Genomic DNA, 21,410 nt, shown 5'->3' with positions numbered 1-21,410 from the left:
ATTGTCTCTATCCCTTGTCCAGGGGATTTGATTTATTTATATCTTTTTTCACACTTAGCACTGTTGGGTGCACTTTATCACAAAAAACACGGAGTAGAGCCCGGGGATGTTTCACAGTTAACACTCTTCTGGGTGTAAGCCAAGTGACAGCCTTTACCACTGGGAGTTTCCAGTGGGTGGCTGTGTGACTGAGGGCTCTCCCGTGTACATATAATCATTATTTGTAGATTGTGTTGTGTAGCTCTATCGCTCCCACTCTTGTCTCTCCCCCTTGTCTAGTTTTAGTTCTTGGGGTTTGGGAGGTTATTGCTTTTTATATAGAAATAACAGACATTTTCTATACTTTTTAGACATGAGCAATTAGGTAACATTATGTAACACAATTTTTGTTCTTGGAAAGTAAGTGTAATTTCCTATCAGTAATCAAAATCTGTCTCTCATGTCGGGACAACATTTAACATATTGGCAATTATTCAGCTCATCTTTCAAATTCCAGAAATTTTATCTAGCAACATGTTGAAAGTCCAAAGCACTTCCTTAACACTATAAAGGTACGTTAGATAGATTGTGAGCCCACCGGGACAGATAGGGAAAATGCTTGAGTACCTGATTGTTAAACCGCTTAGATAACCTTGATAGGCGGTATATAAAAACCTAATAAACTTGAAACTTGATAAAGCACATTTCCATGGGGTTCTGTCAATTTTCTTTTCATCCTGTGGTTCACAAGAACTTGGCCCATGATATGAGGTAATAGGAGTTATTAGTATAGATTAATTTTCACCGGAAAAGCAAAACATTGGAAAATTTCTTGCAAGGATATCAATATAAAAAATAAAGGAATTACAAAGGCTAAATCACTATCACCCAAATTCTACTGTATATATCTTGCTTTGAGCTGCATGCACAAATTTGGGCACATGCCAATCTGCACGTGCAACTTGATCAATGAGGCAATCAGTGCTGATAATTGGCCACTAACAAGCAGAACCAAAAAGGAGTTGTCGCCATAGGAGGGTCATGGGCGTTCTGAAAATTTATGCACTATTACAGAATACGCCCGATCCACACCTAAGTTAGGCACGGGGATTTAAAACAAGTTTTAGTTAGCGTACACGGTCATGCCTACATTTGGGGCTCCTTTTACAAAGGTGCGCTAGCGTTTTTAGTGCATGCACCAGATTAGCATGGGCTGTAGCGTGCGCTAGCCAAAAAACTACCGCCTGCTCAAGAGGAGGTGATAGCGGCTAGCGCGCGCTATTCTGCGCATTAAGGCCCTAACGCACCTTCATAGAAGGAGCCCTTAGTCACAGGTCCCAATGCTAAGCGCTATTCTATACCTAATTTTAGGCATGGTTTATAGAATAGCGCTAAGCAGGTTTTTTCCCATGCCATTTTTATGGGCACCATTTTTAGAATTTCCCCGTGTGTGTCTGTTTCCAAATGGTCAGATTCCAGACATGAAACACAAGATAGTACAAGATATAAACCCGAACAGCTATGCTCAGCATCACGCTGTTAAAGTGAGTGCAAGAATGTGACATAGGCATGTGATATAACCTGGCACATATATGATAATAGTAAATTAAATGGATTTAACGCAGGCCAAGTACTAATTTATGATAAGAGCATATTTTGCATGCACAATCTAGTTTACATATATTAACCTTACTTTTAATGGGTGTTAATTAGCTTGTGAGAATTTTTAATGCAAAGGTGTATGGTGGAGCAATCAAATGCAAAAATGCTAAACAGCTCATTATCTATTAATTCATAGAAAAATGCAGTTTAAAATGTGCAAAAGTGAACTCGCACCCATTAACATTAAACACTCAAGCAAATGGAGGTAATTTCTTGCCTTAATGTCCGCATTAATGTGCTAACATTAGTAAATTGATGGAAAACTCATTTTTATATCACTAGCATGGGTTGTTAATGCTAGCTAATTAACCCACATTAATGGTCAACATTAGCATGTCTTTGAATATTGGGCTCTATGGGAGTGGGGGAGAGGGAACTATCAAAGGCATTTCCATAGGTAACAGCGTTTTATACAAACTGATGCCTGTTATAAAAATGCCTGGACTACAGGGTTGACAGTAGTGAAGAAATTTATGGAAAGTTCCTGTTGGCTCTGCTGAGCCAATCAGGGCCTTAGGTCTCTCCCAGTGCATCCCAAGAAGCACCAGGGAGGGGAAGGCCCGCCATTTTGAAGAAGCGGGCCTGCCAGCAGGAGGGATTGGGTATCCCTCCCATCAAACTTTATCTACTAACAGGTGTTGGGGGTTGGCGGCAGTCTACCAGGTGCCTCTTGGAGGGGGCTCAGTGGATGGGGGGAGGGGTACCTTCAGGGCTTGTGTGTGAGGAAAGGAGGCACTTTGTTTTTTATGCTCTTCCTGCCAACTAATCAGCTGAGCAGGCAGGACTCCTCAAAGCTGCCAATCGGTGGCTTCGAGGCTTCCCCTGCATTTAGCTGTTTGGGGCTTCCTGTGTTGGCTTAGCACTGAGTGGCCATCTCTCAGAGCAAACACGGAGCACTGAATTGTGGGCCACGCAGGATATGATTGATGGAGCCAGAAAATTTTTATTTTCAAGGAAGAAAAGTAAAAATTCCTGGGTAGATGTGCTAGAGCTGGCGTTTGTTGCTCCTGGCACATTCTCGCAGGGTAGTCATTGGACGGTGATGTCGCCATTACGAACATGGCGACGGCCATATTAGCTGAATAGAAATAAGGGGCAAGCCCACATTTATGACCTCAACATACAGTGATACAGCGTCAGCCATTTTTGTGCAGGGCAAAAGCAAAATGCATTCACCAAGCAGGGAGACATATTGAGCAAATATATAAAAAAACAACAACAACAAAAAAACAGGTATGGTGTATATGTTGTTGACGTATGGTTGCTAAACATTTAGATACCAAGGGTACATTAGATAGATTGTGAGCCCACTGGGACAGATAGGGACAAATGACTGAGTACCTGCATGTAAACCGCTTAGCAAAGAAAAATGAGGAGACCCAATGATCCACAGTGAAAACAGTCCACCACATATAAAAACATGAAAATTCAATTAAAAAAGTGCAATGATAAAAAATACAGTTGGATTTTTATCACTGTATTTTTTATCATTGTACTTTTAAAATTGAATTTTCATGTTTTTATATGTCAGTGTATAATAAATTATCTCCAAAATAATCTGTATCCACAGTTTTTGGTTTTTGTAAGCTGCTTAGACCAAACATGGGCAACTCCGGTCCTCAAGGGCCGGAATCCAATGTGGTTTTCAGGACTTCTCCAATGAATTGAAAGCAGTGCATGCAAATAGATCTCATGCATATTCATTGGGGAAATCCTGAAAACCCGATTGGATTCCATCCTTCGAGGACCGGATTTGCCCATGTTTGGTCTAAGCCAGGGGTGTCCAATGTCGGTCTCGAGGGCCACAATCCAGTCGGGTTTTCAGGATTTCCCCAATGAATATGCATAAGATCTATTAGCATACAATGAAAGCAGTGCATGCAAATAGACCTCATGTATATTCATTGGGGAAATCCTGAAAATCCGACTGGACTGCGGCCCTCGAGGACCGACATTGGACACCCCTGGTCTAAGCGATTTACATGCAGGTACTCAGTCCCAGTGGGCTCACAATCTATCAAATGTACCCTTGGTATCTAAATGTATAGCAAACAAACTTGTATGCCATACCTGATTTTTTTTTTTTGTTTTTTATATGTCTGGCTTAGACAATTAATAGGAAGTATATACCGTAAATAGCTAAAATAAATAAACTGAGTTTGGGCTTGAGCTTGCTGGTAGATATGCACTTAGAGTGCACTGATTAAGGGATCAACCTCATTGTTTCTTTTAGTATTTCATTGCAGAATCAGGAATGTTACCAAGCAAGAATACCGCTAATAAGCGACCAGCAGGAGGATCATCTAAGCCAGGGGTGCCCAATACGTCGATTGCGATCGACCGGTACATTGGGAAGGCAACGTGAGTCAATCGCAGAGCCCATTCCGGGCTCATTGATAGACTCGTGTTGCCGTCCCGATCTACCAGGCATCCACTTTAGTCTGGTTTTTGTCATTTCTGGGGAGGGGGGGGGGGGTGGCAGCGGCAGCAGCCTGAAAAAGAAATCATCCTGGCTGGGGTCGGTGTCATGCTTCGGAGCTTCTACCTCTTCCAGCAGCCTTCCTATCTGGCCCTCTCCCTTCTACCTGCATCTGGCCACACCCCCTGCTCCTCGGCTCTCTTCAGCAACTTGTCAGCAGCAGCGACCGACACAAGCTTCTGACATCGGGGCCTACCTTCTGTGAGTCCCGCTTGTTTCAACTTCCTTTTTCCACAAAGGCGGGACTCGCAGAGGGAAGGCCTCGATGTTGGCAGCCTGTCTTGATCACCATTGCTGAAGAGGGCTGCAGGGCAGGGTGTGTGGCTGGATGCAGGTGGAAGGGAGAGGGCCAGATGCAGGACTCGTGGGTGAGGGAGGAGAATGAGAGAAAGAAAGAGAGAGGGGAGGGAAACAAAAGGAAATATTTCATACCAGGCTGGGCCAGAGTGGAGGGAGGGTGGAAAGATTCTGGCTACAGGGTGCAGTAACAAAGGAAAAGGGGATAAAGCTGAAAATGGAGATAGTGACACAAAGAAGAGAAAGGATAAGCAGGACCTACTGAATAAGGATAGAGATACAGAGGGGACATGCTGAAAGCAGGGGTGGTGGTGGTGGTTTAACACAGAGGGGGAAATCCTAAAAAGGGATTACATGGGTTTACAGAAGGAGGCAATGCTGAAAGAGGCTAGATTGGCACACAGAGGGAATAATATTGAAATGGAGGGTTGATGGGGATATAGATGGAGCAATGTTGAAAAGGGGGAGAGGAGATAGGGACATAGAGAGGGAGCAATGCTGAAGGGAGGTAGTGCTGAAAAAGATGAGGTGAAATAGAGACATAGAAGTAATGCTGAAAAAGGGGGGGGAGATAAAGACATTGAAAGGTGAGATGCACACAAAGGAGGGTGATGCTGGAAAATAGGTGGAATGGAAATTCTGACAGACACAGAAGGGAAATGCTGGACCAAGGAGAGATGGGGCTCAGGCTGGATGGAATGGGGAGAAATGCCTGATTGGCCCGGAACTTCCTCTCCTACATCAGAATTGATGGGGAGCGGAATGCTGGTCAGTGCGACGCTTCTGCAGGGAGAGCTTGGGGTGGCAGTGGCTTGGGGGCTATTCCCCAATGGTGGTGGCGGCAAACCGAGTGGCTTGGGGGAGGGCAGGGAGAAAGAAAGAAAGGGGCAGGCAGGGAGACAGAAAGAAGGGGGAACAGGGAGACAGAATGAAAAAGTTGGGGGAGAGAATGAGGTCTGGAGGAGAGGAAACATATAGGAGGCTGAAAGAAGGGATGAAAGATTGGATGCACAGTCAGAAGAAGAAAGTGCAACCAGAGATTTGTAAAATCACCAAACAAAAAAGGTAGGAAAAATGATTTTATTTTCAATTTAGTGATCAAAATGTGTCTGTTTTGAGAATTTATATCTGCTGTCTATATTTTGCACTATGGCTCCCTTTTACTAAACTGCAATAGTGGTTTTTAGTGCAGGGAGCCTATGAGCATCGAGAGCAGCACGGGGCATTCAGTGCAACTCCCTGTGCTAAAAACTGCTATCGTGGTTTAGTAAAAAGGTAGGGGGGTATATTTGTCTATTTTTGTATGGTTGTTACTGAGGTGACATTGCATAGAGTCATCTGCCGTAACCTCTCTGAAAAAACCCCGGAATATGAATGATAATTAACATTTTCTCTGCCTTTCAGTGTGCTTTGTGGGGTTGTTTTTTTTTAATTTCATTGTTGGTAGATCATTTTGACTTGGTCATTTTAAAAGTAGCTCACAAGCCCAAAAAGTGTGGGCACCCCTGATCTAAGCAGTCAAGTAAACCACAGTCCACACTTCGGTGCAGGAGGCCCCGGCAAAATGTGCAAAGAGGTCACCTGGAGGTGGTGGAACAGACCAAAGTGATAAAGAATTTATGCAGGAACACCATCAGCAGGTTCAGCGGTATGGCATTCAGGAGATGCGACAAAGGTTTCAAGGCATAACTGCGCCTCCATGGTTTGGCCAGGTGGCCGCGTCCAGTGCACAAGCGCAGGGACCTGACAATGACACTGTGGACAGAAGCAAGTCTAATGAAATGGTACGCATCCACACATCAAGCGCAGTACAAAGTCCAGACCCTAGTAGTGGAACTTATGACAGCAACATATCCCTAGCCAAAATAATACAGGATGCTATTATATCATCCAGGCAACAGCAGGGTATCTCCGATGATGTATAAGTGCAAACAGTATGGGCCCTTGCAGGGGCAAAAGTTGCAAGCACCCCTGTAGTCGCAAAAACCTCTAGTACTGAAGATGTATTTTGTGTAGTGAATGCCCTTTCAAAAGGTGTGCTCCAAAAAATGAAGCAGAAGATCTGAGTAATGGAATTCATAGATATCTTTGCATTGTTATTTAGAGACCAGGATAAAATTAAAGGAAGGGGACAGGGAGCATACAGGACATGTCCGGGTAAATACCTAAGTTCCACATGGTCCGTAGAAATAAAATAAGAGAGACAGCATTGCACTACTTCTGTTAATACAAGCTAAGCTTTAGTAATAAGGCTCCTAAGTGATCCCTAAATAAGAGGTGTAAAAGTGTGTGTTTGCTTTCCGTGGGATAATTTTCAAAGGGAAACTAGGCAGATATTTTCCTTTCAAAAACTGATGTAACATATATCTGCCATACCATTTAGATGACTTTTCATAGCATTGCATTCCCTGGGAACAACAAACATAAGGCATGGAAATAAACCTGCTCAGCATTCCAACCCGAACAATTGGAACGTTTGATCTAATGCCAGCTTGTTGATATGGAATGTATTCTCAACTTTTCTCACTCACTGGAGTGTCTGGCAATTTACGCTTCACCAGAACCTTGTCATTTGTCTGGATTTGCAGCTGTTTGCTATTGATAATATATGTACACATTTCAGACCTGTGGAAGTGGTAATGTGCGCACTGGCCATTTGAATGATCCTTTGAAAAGAAACAATTGACTCAGGTCATAGGGAAATGGCAGAAAACATAAATATAAATGATTAGAAACTGCTTGGATTTATTCAAGTCTATTCCCTGCAGAATGTCTTTGAAATGTTTTTTTGCTGCGAGGCCAGAATTACTCCATCTTGCTCCTTCATTACTGGAGATGTTCATTTTTTCATATTTAGTGAAGACAGAGTATCTCTATCTCTATCTATCTGGGGTTACCCATACATGTCCTCTTTTTAAAGAACTGTCCGGGCTCCCAGATGGATTTTCCAAAACCCAGCATTTGTCCAGGTTTTGGAAAGCCTTGACAAGCTCTGGCCACATCTGGAGGGCCTCTGAGCATGCGTTGATGACGTCACACATATACACGCATGCTCCAGATCCTCCAGACATGACCAGAGCTCATTGGGGAAGAGAGGAGGCTTTGTGGGGGCAGGGCTGGGGCAGAACAGGGCGGGTCTGAGGTACAACAGGGTGGAGCTAGAGGTGGAATGGGACGGGGTTATGCATCTGGGGTTTTCCGGACTAAAATATGGTAATCCTATATCTATATGAGTAAGAAGAGTGCCCTGTACAGTACAACAGTTAAATCTAGGGCACTTTCAAATCCAGTAAGATTCTCATCAGAAACAAGTAAAAGGAGAAAGAAAAATCCGCAAATCAAAGCACATCTGTAAATTCATACAGACCAACTGATCCTGTTTGCTAAAAGCAAAGTCTGTGATAGCCAGGGCCTCCTGTTTTTCAGTGGAATGGGCCTGCGGAACTGCACTGCTTCCATTCCTGTCCTAACTGTGCTTCCAACATGTCTGGTGTGTAGTTCCCAAACAGGAGAAATAATATGCATTAAGGCTCCAATTCTATAAATGGTGCTTAAAACCTAGGTGCTCAGTAGTGTGGAACTTAAGCATGATTCTTTTTTTTTCTTTTCTTTCATTTCAATACATCCAAATACATAGATGTAAAAGGAAATGCAAAAGTATAACATCACTTAGCTATACAAACTAAGCACCAAGAAATAGAACAATGAAATGCTAATCATATACAGTCCACAATCTGACAAGAAGAAGCAAAATTAAGGAAAACCCCTCGGGAAAAGAGAATTCATATACAATGAAATAAAAAGAAAAAGGAGCAGCACTGTTTGTTAACCTACTCTTTTAAATAATCGGCGCACACATGTTTCAATCTGGCTGAGTTGAGATACCTTTACCCTGAAGAAAGAAACCTAATTGGGCAGGTTCAAAGAAAATATATTTACTCCCCTGATGGGAAACAAATCATTTACAAGGAAATCTCAATTGAAACACTGCCCCCAAGGCTATCACATTTGGACGCAATAATAGAAATTCTTTCCTCCTGGATTTTGTCCATTTTGAGACATCTGGAAATATATATACCCTTTCACCTAAATAGGTGACTTGTTTTAAATTAAAATATAACTCCAACAGCATTTCTTTATCCTGTAAGAATACAAGAGAGACCAACAATGTCGCCCGTCCCTGAATTTCAATATCAGAAGATTGCAATATAGCGGAAACATCTAATTGTGTATTTTCAGCTACTACAGTTTTCCCCTTTTGCATTTGTTTTTAAATAGTAAATTCTTTGTAATGGGGGAAGGCTTACATACAGGACCTTTTTTAAGTTGTTAGCATAAAATTCTTTAAGAGTTCATGTGATGACATAAACTTAGCAATCGGAAAATTCAGAATCCTTAAATTCAAACGCTTTTGTTGATTTTCTAAATTTTCAATCTTCCTCAAAAGCATCATTTTATCAGTCATTTGTTTAGTAACCAAATTCAAGGTCTCAGCTGTTAATTTCTCTAATTTATTCAAATCCTCCTGGTGCTATTGAACAGAAGTCTCTAATTTTAATAACTGGATTCTTTCATAGAACCCTATCCTTTCAGGCAGGACTTTGGAACAAAAGTTAGTAGTGGTTTGAAATTAAATTCTGCTTTTTACCAGGCCTTTAGAAGATCGATAAAAACTATTGCTGCTGTTTATTGTATACTGCAGATGTTACTGTAGTAGTATTGTTCTTATGATTGTCTGATGGATTGTTATCCTCTTTGCATTGCTTCATTAATAAAAATATTTTTTTTAAACTTATCTGTTTGATAAATATGTATAATCTAGATAAGTTAATAATTTCTTAATGTTATAGTTTATATATAATGTACTGTGTTTTCTGGTGTTTTAACAGTTCTTACCTCTTATTGTACACTGCACTGAACCGTGAGGTATTGCAGTATATAAATTTATTGCTATTATTATTTTGTGTCCTAACCTTAGGTACACTCTATTTATGCCGGGGTTTTCTTGGCCTAAATAAGTGCACCTAAGTTAGGCGCCTATCAGTGCCTAAGTCCAAAACAGGCGCCTACATAACAAACACGCCCACAATCCGCCCTCTAACCAAGCCTACTTTCTGGTAGGCCTTGGACTAGGCGCCTACCTTAAAGTAGTAGGCGCCTACCAAATTACGTGTCTACCATTCAATTAAGTGTAATTTACATCAATTACAAAGTGCTATTTGTTAATTATGAGTGCCGAATAAGCCTTGAGTGGCTAGGTGCGCCAATCTAGGTGCCTAACTTTAGGCATCATTTAAAGAATCTATGCCTAAGGGCTCCTTTTACAAAGCCACGCTAGAGCCTTAATGCGTGGAATAACGCGTGCTAAATTGCCGCTATGCGCTAGCCGCTACCGCCTCCTTTTGAGCAGGCGGTAGATTTTCGGCTAGCGCGCGCTAATCCGGTGCGTGCGCTAAAACCGCTAGCGCGGCTTCGTAAAAGGAGCCCTAAGTATGAGAGATAATAAAGTGACAGTGAGCAGCTTCTTAAAGTCACCTCCCTGCTTTGGCTGACACTTGATAGGTTCAGTGTTGCATGAGGCAATAGAAAGATTGTAAAGAAATAAGTTATTCAGAAGGCTGGCAACCAGTTCATTATTACTACTATTGTATTATCTTCCTGTTTTCTCTCCTTGTAATACGTTTATTGTAAACTGCTGTGGATCAAGCTTTGTTCCAGGAAAGTGGTATATAAAGAGAACATAACCAGCAAGGAAGATCAGAGGTTCATGAAGTCCCACGTTGATTGCCTAATGGCCCTCTCCATCTGCTAATCCAGGGGAAGGTGAAAAGCCTGCAGCCACCTCTCCAACAATGAAAACATTTCTTCCTAATCCCAAATTTGGTAACTAGCTCAGAAATGCTGAATTATCACTTTTGGCTTGTATGTGGGGTCAGTGCTTCCATCAGGTGAATTAGGTCTACTAGTGTTGATATTCATGTGGTGACAAATGGCAGCTCAGTAGCCCCTTTCCCAATCATGAGAGCTGACAGTAGCAGGCTGGTGGGGCCTCAACACGTGTGCTAAATCCCTTGCTGTGTCTCTGCCTAATCTGAAGAAGATTTTCTGTTATGGAGTGTACAGGAAATGTGGCAGCCTACAGCATATGCATATATGTTAAGGGTCCATGTCTTCTTGTTTAGCTGCTTGTCTACATACTAGCTGTTGTGTTCAGCCACTGTAGCAAGAGATGGTAGAATGAGAGAGGGGAGATGCTAGACCACCAGACAGGGGGAATATGAGATGCTGAACTGCTAGGAGGGAAGGGAAAGAGAAGTGAGAGAGAAAAAAACCAACCCTGTAGGTCCATGGGTAGGGGAGGAGGAACAGAAAGATGCTGGATTAGGCAGTGACGGATGCTAGACTATGGGGAGGGGAGAAAAGCTGGCCTGCTGTGAGGTGAGGGAGTAGAGGGGTAAAATAGTAGAAAGGGGAAAGGGCCCAGGGGAAGAGTGTGAGAGTAGAGGTTTTGCTTCAGGAGGGGTTCTTAAACTAGTTCTTGAGGAACCCCAAGCCAGTTAGGTTTTCAAGATCTCCACAATGAATATGCATGAGATAAACTTGCATGCACCACCTCTGTTATATGCAAATCTATCTCATCCATAGTCACTGTGGATATCCTGAAAAACCTGACTGGCTTGGGGTTTCCTGAGGACTGCTTCCCTGGTGGCTAGTAGTCATGCAGCTGCCCTGCTTGCATGTAGCTGTACAATCACACTATTATTTGTTTTCCCTCTACCATTGAACCACACATGTGTAGATCTTAAGCGAGTAACTTAACCTTCCTGTGCAAAAACTTAGATGGCAAGATCTTAGAGGAAAAATATTACACTGCAACCATGTGCTTATCTTGCACAGCACTCTGCATATTGCTAAGTGTCTGGAAATTGTAGCACATTAGCCTATATTAGAGATCATAATATTATAGCAATTGCTGGAGGTGAGGAGTAGCCTAGTGGTAGAGCTAATGTCTCAGCACCCGAGGTTGTGGGATCAAATCCCAATGCTTTTCCTTGTGTCTCTGGGCAAGTCAGGTAGGGCTAGATGAACAAAACATGGTCGTTAAGACCATGTGAGCTGCTGTTGGCTGATTTTTTGGCCAAATTTCAAGGTATGGGGAGGTTTGGGGGCTGGGGGGTGTTCAGGGGGGATCCAGTGTCAGGAGGTAGTGGATATCCCTCCTGCTTATTTATTTATTTTTTTAAATGAAGGGGAGCTGGGAAGAGGAGGGGATTGCTTGTTGGGGGGGGGGGGGTCCTGGTGCAGAGAGGGCATCCAGTGGCAGGAGGAAGTGGGCATCCCTCCTTCCAATTATGGCTGGCATGGGTTTTTTTCGTGGTGGCAGGAGGAAGTGGACATCCATTCCATCTCTCTGGGTGTGTCGCCGTCGCAGAGGCGGCCATCAACATTGGGATGGGGTGCGGCAGCTCATGTTTTTTTTTTTTTTAAAAAGTGGGGCAGATATTGTACATGTGTAACACATGCATGCCATCTATGCCCATTAAAAAAAAAATGTATGGTATGTTATATTAATTTCAGGGGCGGAACTATGGGTAAGACAGGTAAGCAATTGGTCTTGACCAGTTGCTTTTTTCGGATCGCTAAAAGTGATCACTTTTTTATGCATCGGGAAACCATAGTAGAGCATCAATTGCATTGCTAGTTTACATGGCATTTCAATATTAATGACCTTATGTCAGAGAATGAGTGATCGTGCACAAAACCACTCAGTGAGCCATTTTGTGCATCGGGACGGCAAATCCGATCGTCGCTAAACCAGTCAAAACCGGTTTAGCGACAATCGTTAGACAATTGCTGACTTTAGTGCATTTAGGCCCTAATCCTCCCTTTTGCAAAGCTGAACAACAGGGTTTAGATGGTTCTATGTGCTTATCTTTTAAAATATATATGTTCTTATGTTCTTATCAAAGTAACAGTTTCTCTCCACAGTCTCAAATCACTCATTACAGCATGTTACTGTGTATAGCTACAAACATATTCTAATCTGACTCTTGATTATGTTAGCAGTCAGAGCACTTTTCAGCACGGTTCAGAACTAATCCCATTAGACTTTGCACATTTTGATGGCTGTCACAAAGTATTATGTATTAACCATTATATCTGTTCCCAAAAGCCACATGTTACATTAAAGAAAGGCTTGAGGGCACCATCTTCTATAGTCTAATTAGTACCTGCACATTCTGGGTTATCTTCATTAAAGTTGACTGCAAAATCATGAGATACCTAAATAAAAACACAACAAGGAGAATAAACCTTAATTTCATTGTTTCTGTCCCACCTCCCTTTTAACAGCAATCTATATTGACTGCAACATCCTGAGAAACCTAGATAAAAACATAATATGACGCATAAACTTTAACTTCTTTGTTTTTGTACCACCTTCTTTTCATTAGCAATCCAAATCTTCTGCTTAAGACCCAGGCAGGAATCCTGAGATGCTGGATCGTTTAGCAATGCTCTCTAAGGGCCAGATTCACTAAACGCACCGATCGTGTCCCGACCAGTTTGCGATCGTTCCCCGACCCAATTCACTAACCTTGTGGTCGATCAACCTCCCACCCGATCCAATCCGCCCATGCATATGAGGGGAAATTGCATGTGTAAGTAGGAAGGCAGCGATTCACGAAACAGAAGAAGGAACACCTTGCTGATCTAAAATGAAGCGACTGCTGAGGACCAATCGCAACTGTCTTTGCTGACTCTCCTGCTCTCTGCCGCCAAATTATGCTCCATATTTCTGCAAAAAGCGCAGTGCAGTGCGAGTCTGTGGTTTTAACACGCAGGTTAAAAGCGTGTTCTATTCCATAAATAATCTGGCTGCACAAGGTGTCTATTCTGTCTGAAGAACCTGAGAATATTTCTAAAATATGTACATCTTGATTCCTTTGGCCCAGCAAGTACTACAGCCACCCCTCCCCCTTTGGTTTGACCTCGAAGACCAAGCACATGCGCGGATCGCATCTAGAGCTAACCAGAATAGTCTGCGTGTGTGTTGCGATCGCTCTGTAGCGATCTGTGGGGCGTGCATCCGATCAGATAATTTGCATGAGGACTCAGTAGTGAATCAGTCGCCCGGCAAGACTCGGCCGCGAATCGCCCAGATCGGTGAGTTCAGTGAATCTAGGCCTAAGAAAGCTGTTCTAAGCATCACTGACAATACCGCTTCTGAGGTCCACACACAATGCTTTCCTGTAATTCCCTGAACTCCACCTGTCATGACGCACAACAGATAGAAATAATGTTTTCCACATTTTGGTGCGCAGTGCTGCTGCCCCAAGTGGGACGAAACTTCTCGACATTCTCACTTTATATAGAAAATAATTCCTGAATGCAATCTGAGAATAAGAAATATTCAGTTTAGCTCCGAGGGAGTTGATCTCAGGAGTGCCCAACACAGTAAAAGAAAGTAAAAACTCTTGCATATCTACAATTAGATTTTGGTACTTTTTACATAAGGAAATTGAATATGTACAGGCAGTCCCCGGGTTAAGAACGAGTTATGTTTTTAAAGCTGCTCTTAAGTCGGATTTGAATGTAACTCTGAACTTGTAGATTTTAAGATTCTTACTGCTTACCTTTGCTCCCAGCTGTCCCTACCAGTGTTCCCTCTAAGGTACAGCATGTATATGGTTATCAGACATCCTGATTTACCAGGATGGCTTTTCAAATCCCGGCACTTTGTCTGGATTTTGAAAAGTTTCCACCTCGGGACCGTGGCGGGAGGGCATCGCGCATGAGCGGATGCAACGAGGTAATGTTCAGCACCAGGCACTCAATGCTGGGCCATGTCTGGGCTTCGGCATTAAATTTCTGGGTTTGTGGATCCAGCTAATGCGTAGCCAGTTCAATGGGATATTTATTACTTAACAGCTATTTGTCACCACACAAGGACAGGACTGATTTTTAGTCCCAAGCAAGCAATTTAACTAGCCAGGAGATATTTCCGGCTAGCTATTAAAATTTGGAATCCCGCAATTTACAACAGATCAATGTGGCTTACAAAACACAATAAAATCGGTTAAAACAAGAAAAGAACGCCATTATCAACAGGAAAGACCTAATCTAAATATTAAGGAGAAAAAAATACCCTATTTTTGTTGTGGTCTCGTGAATGCAATCTTTTCATGTCCATTGACAATCTAAAAATTACCTCAAATTAACCCCTCCCTTTACAAAACTGTGAAAGTGTTTTTTTAGTGCAGGCCGGTGCGCTGAATGCTCTGCGCTGCTCCTGACAATCAGAGTTCCTATGAGCATTGGGAGCAGCGCAGAGCATTCAGCGTGCCATCCTGCCCTAAAAACTGCTTTCGCGGTTTTATAGAAGAGAGAGGGGGGTATAAATGCCAAATTAAAAAAAATAATAATAATTTTCAACATAGACTTAAATTTTGGAAATGAAAGTTCACTTTAAATATATTTTTGAATATCAACCCAAATGTGTCTTTTCACTGGGTTTTCCCTTATACCAGGTTTCATCTCATCCATTACATTTTTGGAGAGTTATTTTGTCCCCAGACAGACAAAGAGAGAGACCTTTCTCATCTCTTTTTGTGTAACTCTTTGCATTTACACCCTGGTTAAAAATATAGATTATTGCACATTGAGGACAGCAAATCTCAAAATGTTGCAAGACACTGATCAAACCTATTGGGGAATCCTACATTCTCAGACATGAACAATGCCTCTGAATCACTTCTGTAGTGTTCCATTGTGATGTTACAGAAAATTTTGTAGGAGTCAGCTGATTACCTACTTTATAATCTGGAGGTATCCTGGCTCCAAATCCAAAGGCTGGAAACATTTTGTCACTGAAATCAAAATTGACAAAGTGGTTATTTTCTACTTCTTGAACTTATGAAGGCATCCACCCATATTGCACCCATATTGCACCAATAATAATCATGTTGCCTTTTCTTTCAGCAAACATAAAGCAGTCAATTTTCAACACACAGTGGTCAGCGTGTTTTAAAAATATTGACTAAACGAAACAAGGAAAGAGAAGAACTTGCCTAACGAATCAACAAAATGAACCAAACCAAAAAGGAGGGCGATGTTCTAATAACCAAATATCAATTTATTGATTAAAAGCGTTACATCCTAACAAGGATCCAATTTTTGGTATAAAACTTTGCCTTCCTCAGGGGACACTAAAACATATCACATAAACTTGTACTCATGATAAAACTTTAAAGACAATAAAACTGAAACCATATAACTTCAAATAAAATATGGAGATATATGTTTTTAGTGTCCTCTGATAAACATAGAAATATAATGGCAGATAAAGGCCAAATGGCCCATCTAGTCTGCCCATCTGCAGTAACCTGTTCGCTTTTCCCTCACTAAAATCGTGCCACCTGAAAAGATTCTTCGAAAGAACCTTCTCCTTTCAAGCGGCTAAACTAAATTCATGGCTCGCCCAAACTATACTTGATGCCTCTTCATATCTCAATTTTAGAAAGCAAATTAAAACTCAGCTATTCAACAGACTGAATCCTAACCATACCACATGACCTACCCCTCTCACGCTTCTAAGACTGTGGCTCCCTCCTTACGGCTTGCATACTTTTTCCTTATAGGCTCTCTCCTTATGGCATGTATACAGTTCTCCTTCTCTTAAACTGTATGCACGTACTTATTGTATCTATTACATGTATTTTGCTACATGTACTTACTGCTGCATGTACTACAGCATGTACTTATGCATGTCTTTATTCCTTGTACTTATTGTACTCTATTCTCTTTGTACATATTGCATGTATTTTTTTTGCTCCTTTTACTTAAATTGTAGATGTATAACCAGCATGTTACTGTTCATAACTGCTTTGCTCGTTTTGTTGTCAACTGCACTGTTTGTACTGAATCTATCTGTTGTGAACCGCCTAGAACTCCCTGGGAATGGCGGTATACAAAATAAAAATTATTATTATTAACATATCTCTTTCTCTCTCTGAGAGGCCCTTTTGAATTCAGAAGGACATTACTCTTAAGGCTGTGTTTCTGGTGGCCATTACTTCTGTGAGACGAGTTTCTGAACTGTAGGCCTTTTCGTATAGGCCTCCCTCCTTGGAGTTCTCTAGGGAGCGGGTCATGCTGTGCCCACTTCCCTCCTTTCTTTCTAAGGTCATCCCTCCGTTTCATGTCAACCAGTCTTTTGCTCTGCCAGATAGTCAGGAGGGCTCAGTGGAGCAGAGGCAGTTGCGCAAGTTGGATGTCTGTAGGGTCCTTCGGGCTTATGTTCAGTGGACCCAGGAGTTCCGTAAGTCAGATCATATTTTTGTTCTTCTCGCAGGTCATCGTAAGGGGGGACAGTGCATCTATTGCTGCCATTGCGTGCTGGATCAGATCACAGAGACTATCGTTTCAGCGTACCTTCTTCAGAAGAAATCTGTTTGGATTTCCTTAAAGCTCATTCCACTCGAGGTCAGGCAGCTTCTTGGGCTGAGTCTTCTTTTGTTTCTCTGTAAAGCTGCGGTCTGGTCTTCTCTCCATTTCTTTGTTCGCCACTACCGTGTGGACGTTCAGGAGTGTCGGGACATGGTGTTTGATGAGCATGTGCTTATGCTTGTGACAACCCTTCAGGGATCCTACCCATGATGGGAACTGCTTTGGTACGTCCCATCCATTTCTGTGCCAGTCTAGAGGGACGCTAAAGAAGATATTAGGTTCTTACCTGCTAATTTTCTTTTAGTCCCTTCAGACCGGCACAGAGCCCACCCTGTCGTTCTTGTTGCAGGTTTTTGGGGTTTTTTTTTTCGTAAAGAGTAACTTTTTTTCCTGCGGTTTTCGGTCAGTTTGTTTTGAGTTTTGGGGAGCATGTTTTATATGCATAACTGAATAATTGAATGAATAAGAGTAGCAACATTGGGTCAGCTGGTTTAGCTGGCGAACTATGGGGACATTGAAGGTTCTTCTATTGATCATTATCTAACAGAGTGGTTATGTCCCGTGGGGACAGATATTTATTCTCTGCCCTTTGGGGCATGGAGTTCTTCTTGTGCTTAGTTAATTCCTGCTTGGCTATTCGTCAAACTAATTATACATGGGACTGCACAGCCCACTTGTACTACAGACAAAAGTTATTATCTCAGTTTCCACCTGCAGGCAAAGGAACATAAACCCATCCAATCTGTGCCAGTCTAGGCATAGTTTTATGCCGAAACTCGGATCCTTGTTAGGACGTAACGCTTTTAATCAATAAATTGATATTTGGTTATTAGGACAACTCCCTTGCCTTTTTTGTTTGTTTGTTTTAAATATTGACTACCATGGGCAGAATTAGCACTGGAAATACCAGGCCTTATACATGTGCTGGCCACTAGAATTCATGCGGGTCCTGGTCAATATTCAGCGTAGAGCACCTACGACACTTATACGGGTCCTGGCTGAATATCAGCTGGGACCCATACAAGTTGAAGTGGGTTCCCTCATTCCCTCCAATTCCCCCTCCCTACTCTTTGATCTAGATTCCCCTTCCCTCTCTCCCCCGATGACAGAAAGCTCTGGACCTCAATAGTATCACAAGACTGCCACCAGAGCTCCAAGTGCCCATTTTGAGCAAGGAACAGTGGCAGGCAGGAGTGAGTGAGCATCATTTCCTCCTTTAGGATCCCCCCTAGACTACCAAGTATATATAAAGTATGCCTGGAAGGGGGGTGGGCTTGGGAGAACGATCTAGACCTTTCTGTTGTCAGGGATACAATGGAAGGGGAAGTTGGATCATGAGAGATGGAGGGGGCACCGGAATGCCTGATGCCGCTACCCAGAAGTTAACCAGATACCAGCCAATATTCAAACCGGTGTCCAGATAGCTTAGCAACTAAAATTAGGAATCCTTTTTTCTTATCTTAATTTTAGTTGCTTACTTAACTGGTTAGCAGAGAGAATATTGCTGCTAACTGGTAAAGTATTGGCTCCACCCACATTCTACCCAGCTCCGTCCTAGCACTAATCAGACAGTGCAGGGGCAGTTAGAGCTGATATTCAGTGGTACTGTCTGGTTAAGTGGAGAAGGATCTTCTACCTGGTTAAATCGCCTTGAATATTGAGCCAAAACTGTCTAATTGAACATGAAAACCCAGGCACATTACTTAAAATATGCATATCATTTTAATTTAGGATGCTGTGAAAGTTTGGTAATAGCTTGTATTGTAAGTAATGTTTCTTTGCTGTAAAACACATTTTGCTTAATAAGCACTGGGAAGAAAAATCTGAGATAAAGGTTATTAAACCAATTATACAGTGCCTTTTATTAGGTTATGCTGAGATTGGAGTCCTTTTACTTCAACCACTGATTCTTAATTGTAACATACATTTTCATGGTGTTTCAGTTCTTCTTTTTTAATTTAAAAGATAAATGCAATCAAAGACAAAATTTGAAAAGGTAAAGGCAGTAGATGAACTTCAACAAGATTAAATTCACAACTGACATTATCATCCCCCTCCTTTACATAGCTGTGCTCGCGGCGAGAGGCACGTCCTGTAGGAAGTCAGCCGGCGCAGATAATAATAATAATAATAATTTTATTTTTTCTATACCACCATAGTCGAATGACTTCTAGGCGGTTCACATTGAAAGAAGGCTGGACAATCAGCGAATTACAGAATGCAAGAAGAGAAATGTTACATAAGAAAATAGGAGTTACATAAGAAATCGCATCAAGGTTTGCAAAGGGGAGATATCATAGTGAGAGAAGGGCATCTGTTTAGGATATGAATTTCAGCAATTAAAGAGACTGACTCAAGTCAATTAAACCTCCAAAAAGAAGGAATCGTATGTACTCAAACTTAGCTCAGAGGCATGTAACTCTGAAGGGAGGGAGGTAACCCTCTCTTGGGAAAAAGAGTTGTTTATCCAATCATAGCATAGTAGTTTGTAAAAACGAGTCCAACTAATGAGAGTGTATATAAATTATGAACTGTATTCAGCACTTAATTGGAATGACTCACAAAATTTTCAAACGTGCAATAGTAATGATTGCATTCAGGATATGCTAAAAATTTTTTTACTTAGCTTGTATGCACAAAATACAACTTTCCAGGGTCCCGACGCGGCCCCATTTCGGCGTCTGCTTCAGGAGACCCCGCCAACCGAAAGTAGATGTTGTCAAAAAATCACACTGAGTAAAGTGCTTTAACTGTGCTCGATCAAAAATTGAAAAAGGTTGCATGGAACATCTACTTTCGGTTGGCGGGGTCTCCTGAAGCAGACGCCGAAATGGGGCCGCGTCGGGACCCTGGAAAGTTGTATTTTGTGCATACAAGCTAAGTAAAAAATTTTTTAGCATATCCTGAATGCAATCATTACTATTGCACGTTTGAAAATTTTGTGAGTCATTCCAATTAAGTGCTGAATACAGTTCATAATTTATATACACTCTCATTAGTTGGACTCGTTTTTACAAACTACTATGCTATGATTGGATAAACAACTCTTTTTTCCCAAGAGAGGGTTACCTCCCTCCCTTCAGAGTTACATGCCTCTGAGCTAAGTTTGAGTACATACGAGTCCTTCTTTTTGGAGGTTTAATTGACTTGAGTCAGTCTCTTTAATTGCAGTCTAGCTATTTTTCTGACTCTCATTGCTACATTGTCCCTGGTTATTGGAAACATAGGATATGAATTTGTCAAATAGAACGGTTTTAATTGATTTACGGAATGCGCCGGAGGTCTGACTCTCCTCCTAGCCGGCATCTTTCCTCTTCTCCCCACGAGTCCTGGATCCCTCTACCAAAGTGGGTTGCGGCCAGATGGGCATCCGTGCATGTGCGTACGTCGATGCGATGATGTCACGCGCACTTCCGGGTGCTTTCCGACTGAATTTAGTGTGCCGCCGGCTGGAAAGTTTGCGATTCACTGCTATAAAGAGATTCAGTGCAGCTAAAAAAGGTTAAATAATTGCACTACCGGAAGGTGGATTGTTCAAAAAGTTACTTCAAGTCAGGCCAGAGTGCAATATTACTGATGTCTTCTGACGTGGTCTGCAGGTATTGATCAAGGGAATCTCTGTCTGAAACACATGACTTCCATATAGCAAAGAGTACTTTATCATCGTTATTGTCATTATCATTTACATTAGAAGCAGTCTGGTCTAATTCATCACTTGCATCTTCTTCTTTATCTTCATTATCATTGTCATGCTCTCCAATTACAAAGAAGCTTTCACAAAGTTGGAATCATTAGCTGTTGTTCCAACAATTTTCCATCTGCTGGCAAACTCTGAATTAGAGAATGACACGCGGAAAAAAATCTGTCCCCGTCACTGCCCCATCCCCGCAACCACTGCTCCCGCCCTGTCCCAGCGATAACTGTCCCCCGCCCCGTCTCTGTGACTACTATCCCTGCAGCATCCATACAAGCCTCAGTACTGCAATATTTAGCTTATTCCTTCCTTATAAATCAAAGTTCTGGCTGCTGATCTAGAGAAAGAGATGTTTAACTGGCAGGGCTTTGTTTATACATTTTTATCACTACCAATAGGGATAAATATGAATCTATAATTGTGATAATATACTAAAGCACTACTATTTTTATCAGCACAACTAATATACTAAAAAAAAAGAAAATAGAATTTTTTATTCTACCTTTGTTGTCTGGTTTCTGCTTTCCTCATTTTCTCATTCAATTCCTTCTATCCAGTCTGCCTTTTCTCTGCATCTTCCATTTGCTCTGTTACTCTCCCTTCATCCCCCTCTCCCCCCCCACACACAATTGGTCTGGCACCCATCTTCTGCCCTCCGCTCCCCCCATAGTCTGGCATCTCTGTCTTTTTCCCTTCCAGTGTCTTCTCCCCCACTCTCTGTTCCCCATTTCCCTTCAGAATTTCTCCCCACTCTCTGTCTTCCCCATTTCCCTTCAGCCTCTCATCCCCACTCTCTGTTCCCCATTTCCTTTCAGCGTCTGTTCCTCTCCACCCCCCTTCAGCTCCTATTCC

At 42.1% G+C, this 21,410-nt stretch overlaps 1 protein-coding gene across 6 annotated transcripts in view; it reads right to left on the bottom strand.

Annotated features, from left to right (window-relative positions):
• The window catches only part of CPNE4 (copine 4), an 879,187-nt gene that overhangs the window by 64,446 nt on the left and 793,331 nt on the right, over positions 1 to 21,410 (bottom strand). For all 6 annotated transcript variants that reach the window (XM_033930001.1, XM_033929997.1, XM_033929998.1 and 3 more), the window contains 2 exons: positions 15,231 to 15,285; positions 12,649 to 12,700 (listed from right to left, as the gene is read on the bottom strand). In XM_033930001.1, the coding sequence (XP_033785892.1) occupies positions 12,649 to 12,700; positions 15,231 to 15,285 (107 nt within the window). The remainder of the gene's footprint in view (positions 1 to 12,648; positions 12,701 to 15,230; positions 15,286 to 21,410) is intronic.

This window comes from Geotrypetes seraphini, chromosome 2, assembly GCF_902459505.1.
Source record: "Geotrypetes seraphini chromosome 2, aGeoSer1.1, whole genome shotgun sequence".
NCBI lineage: Eukaryota > Metazoa > Chordata > Amphibia > Gymnophiona > Dermophiidae > Geotrypetes > Geotrypetes seraphini.
This window is presented reverse-complemented; position numbering and strand designations above follow the sequence as displayed.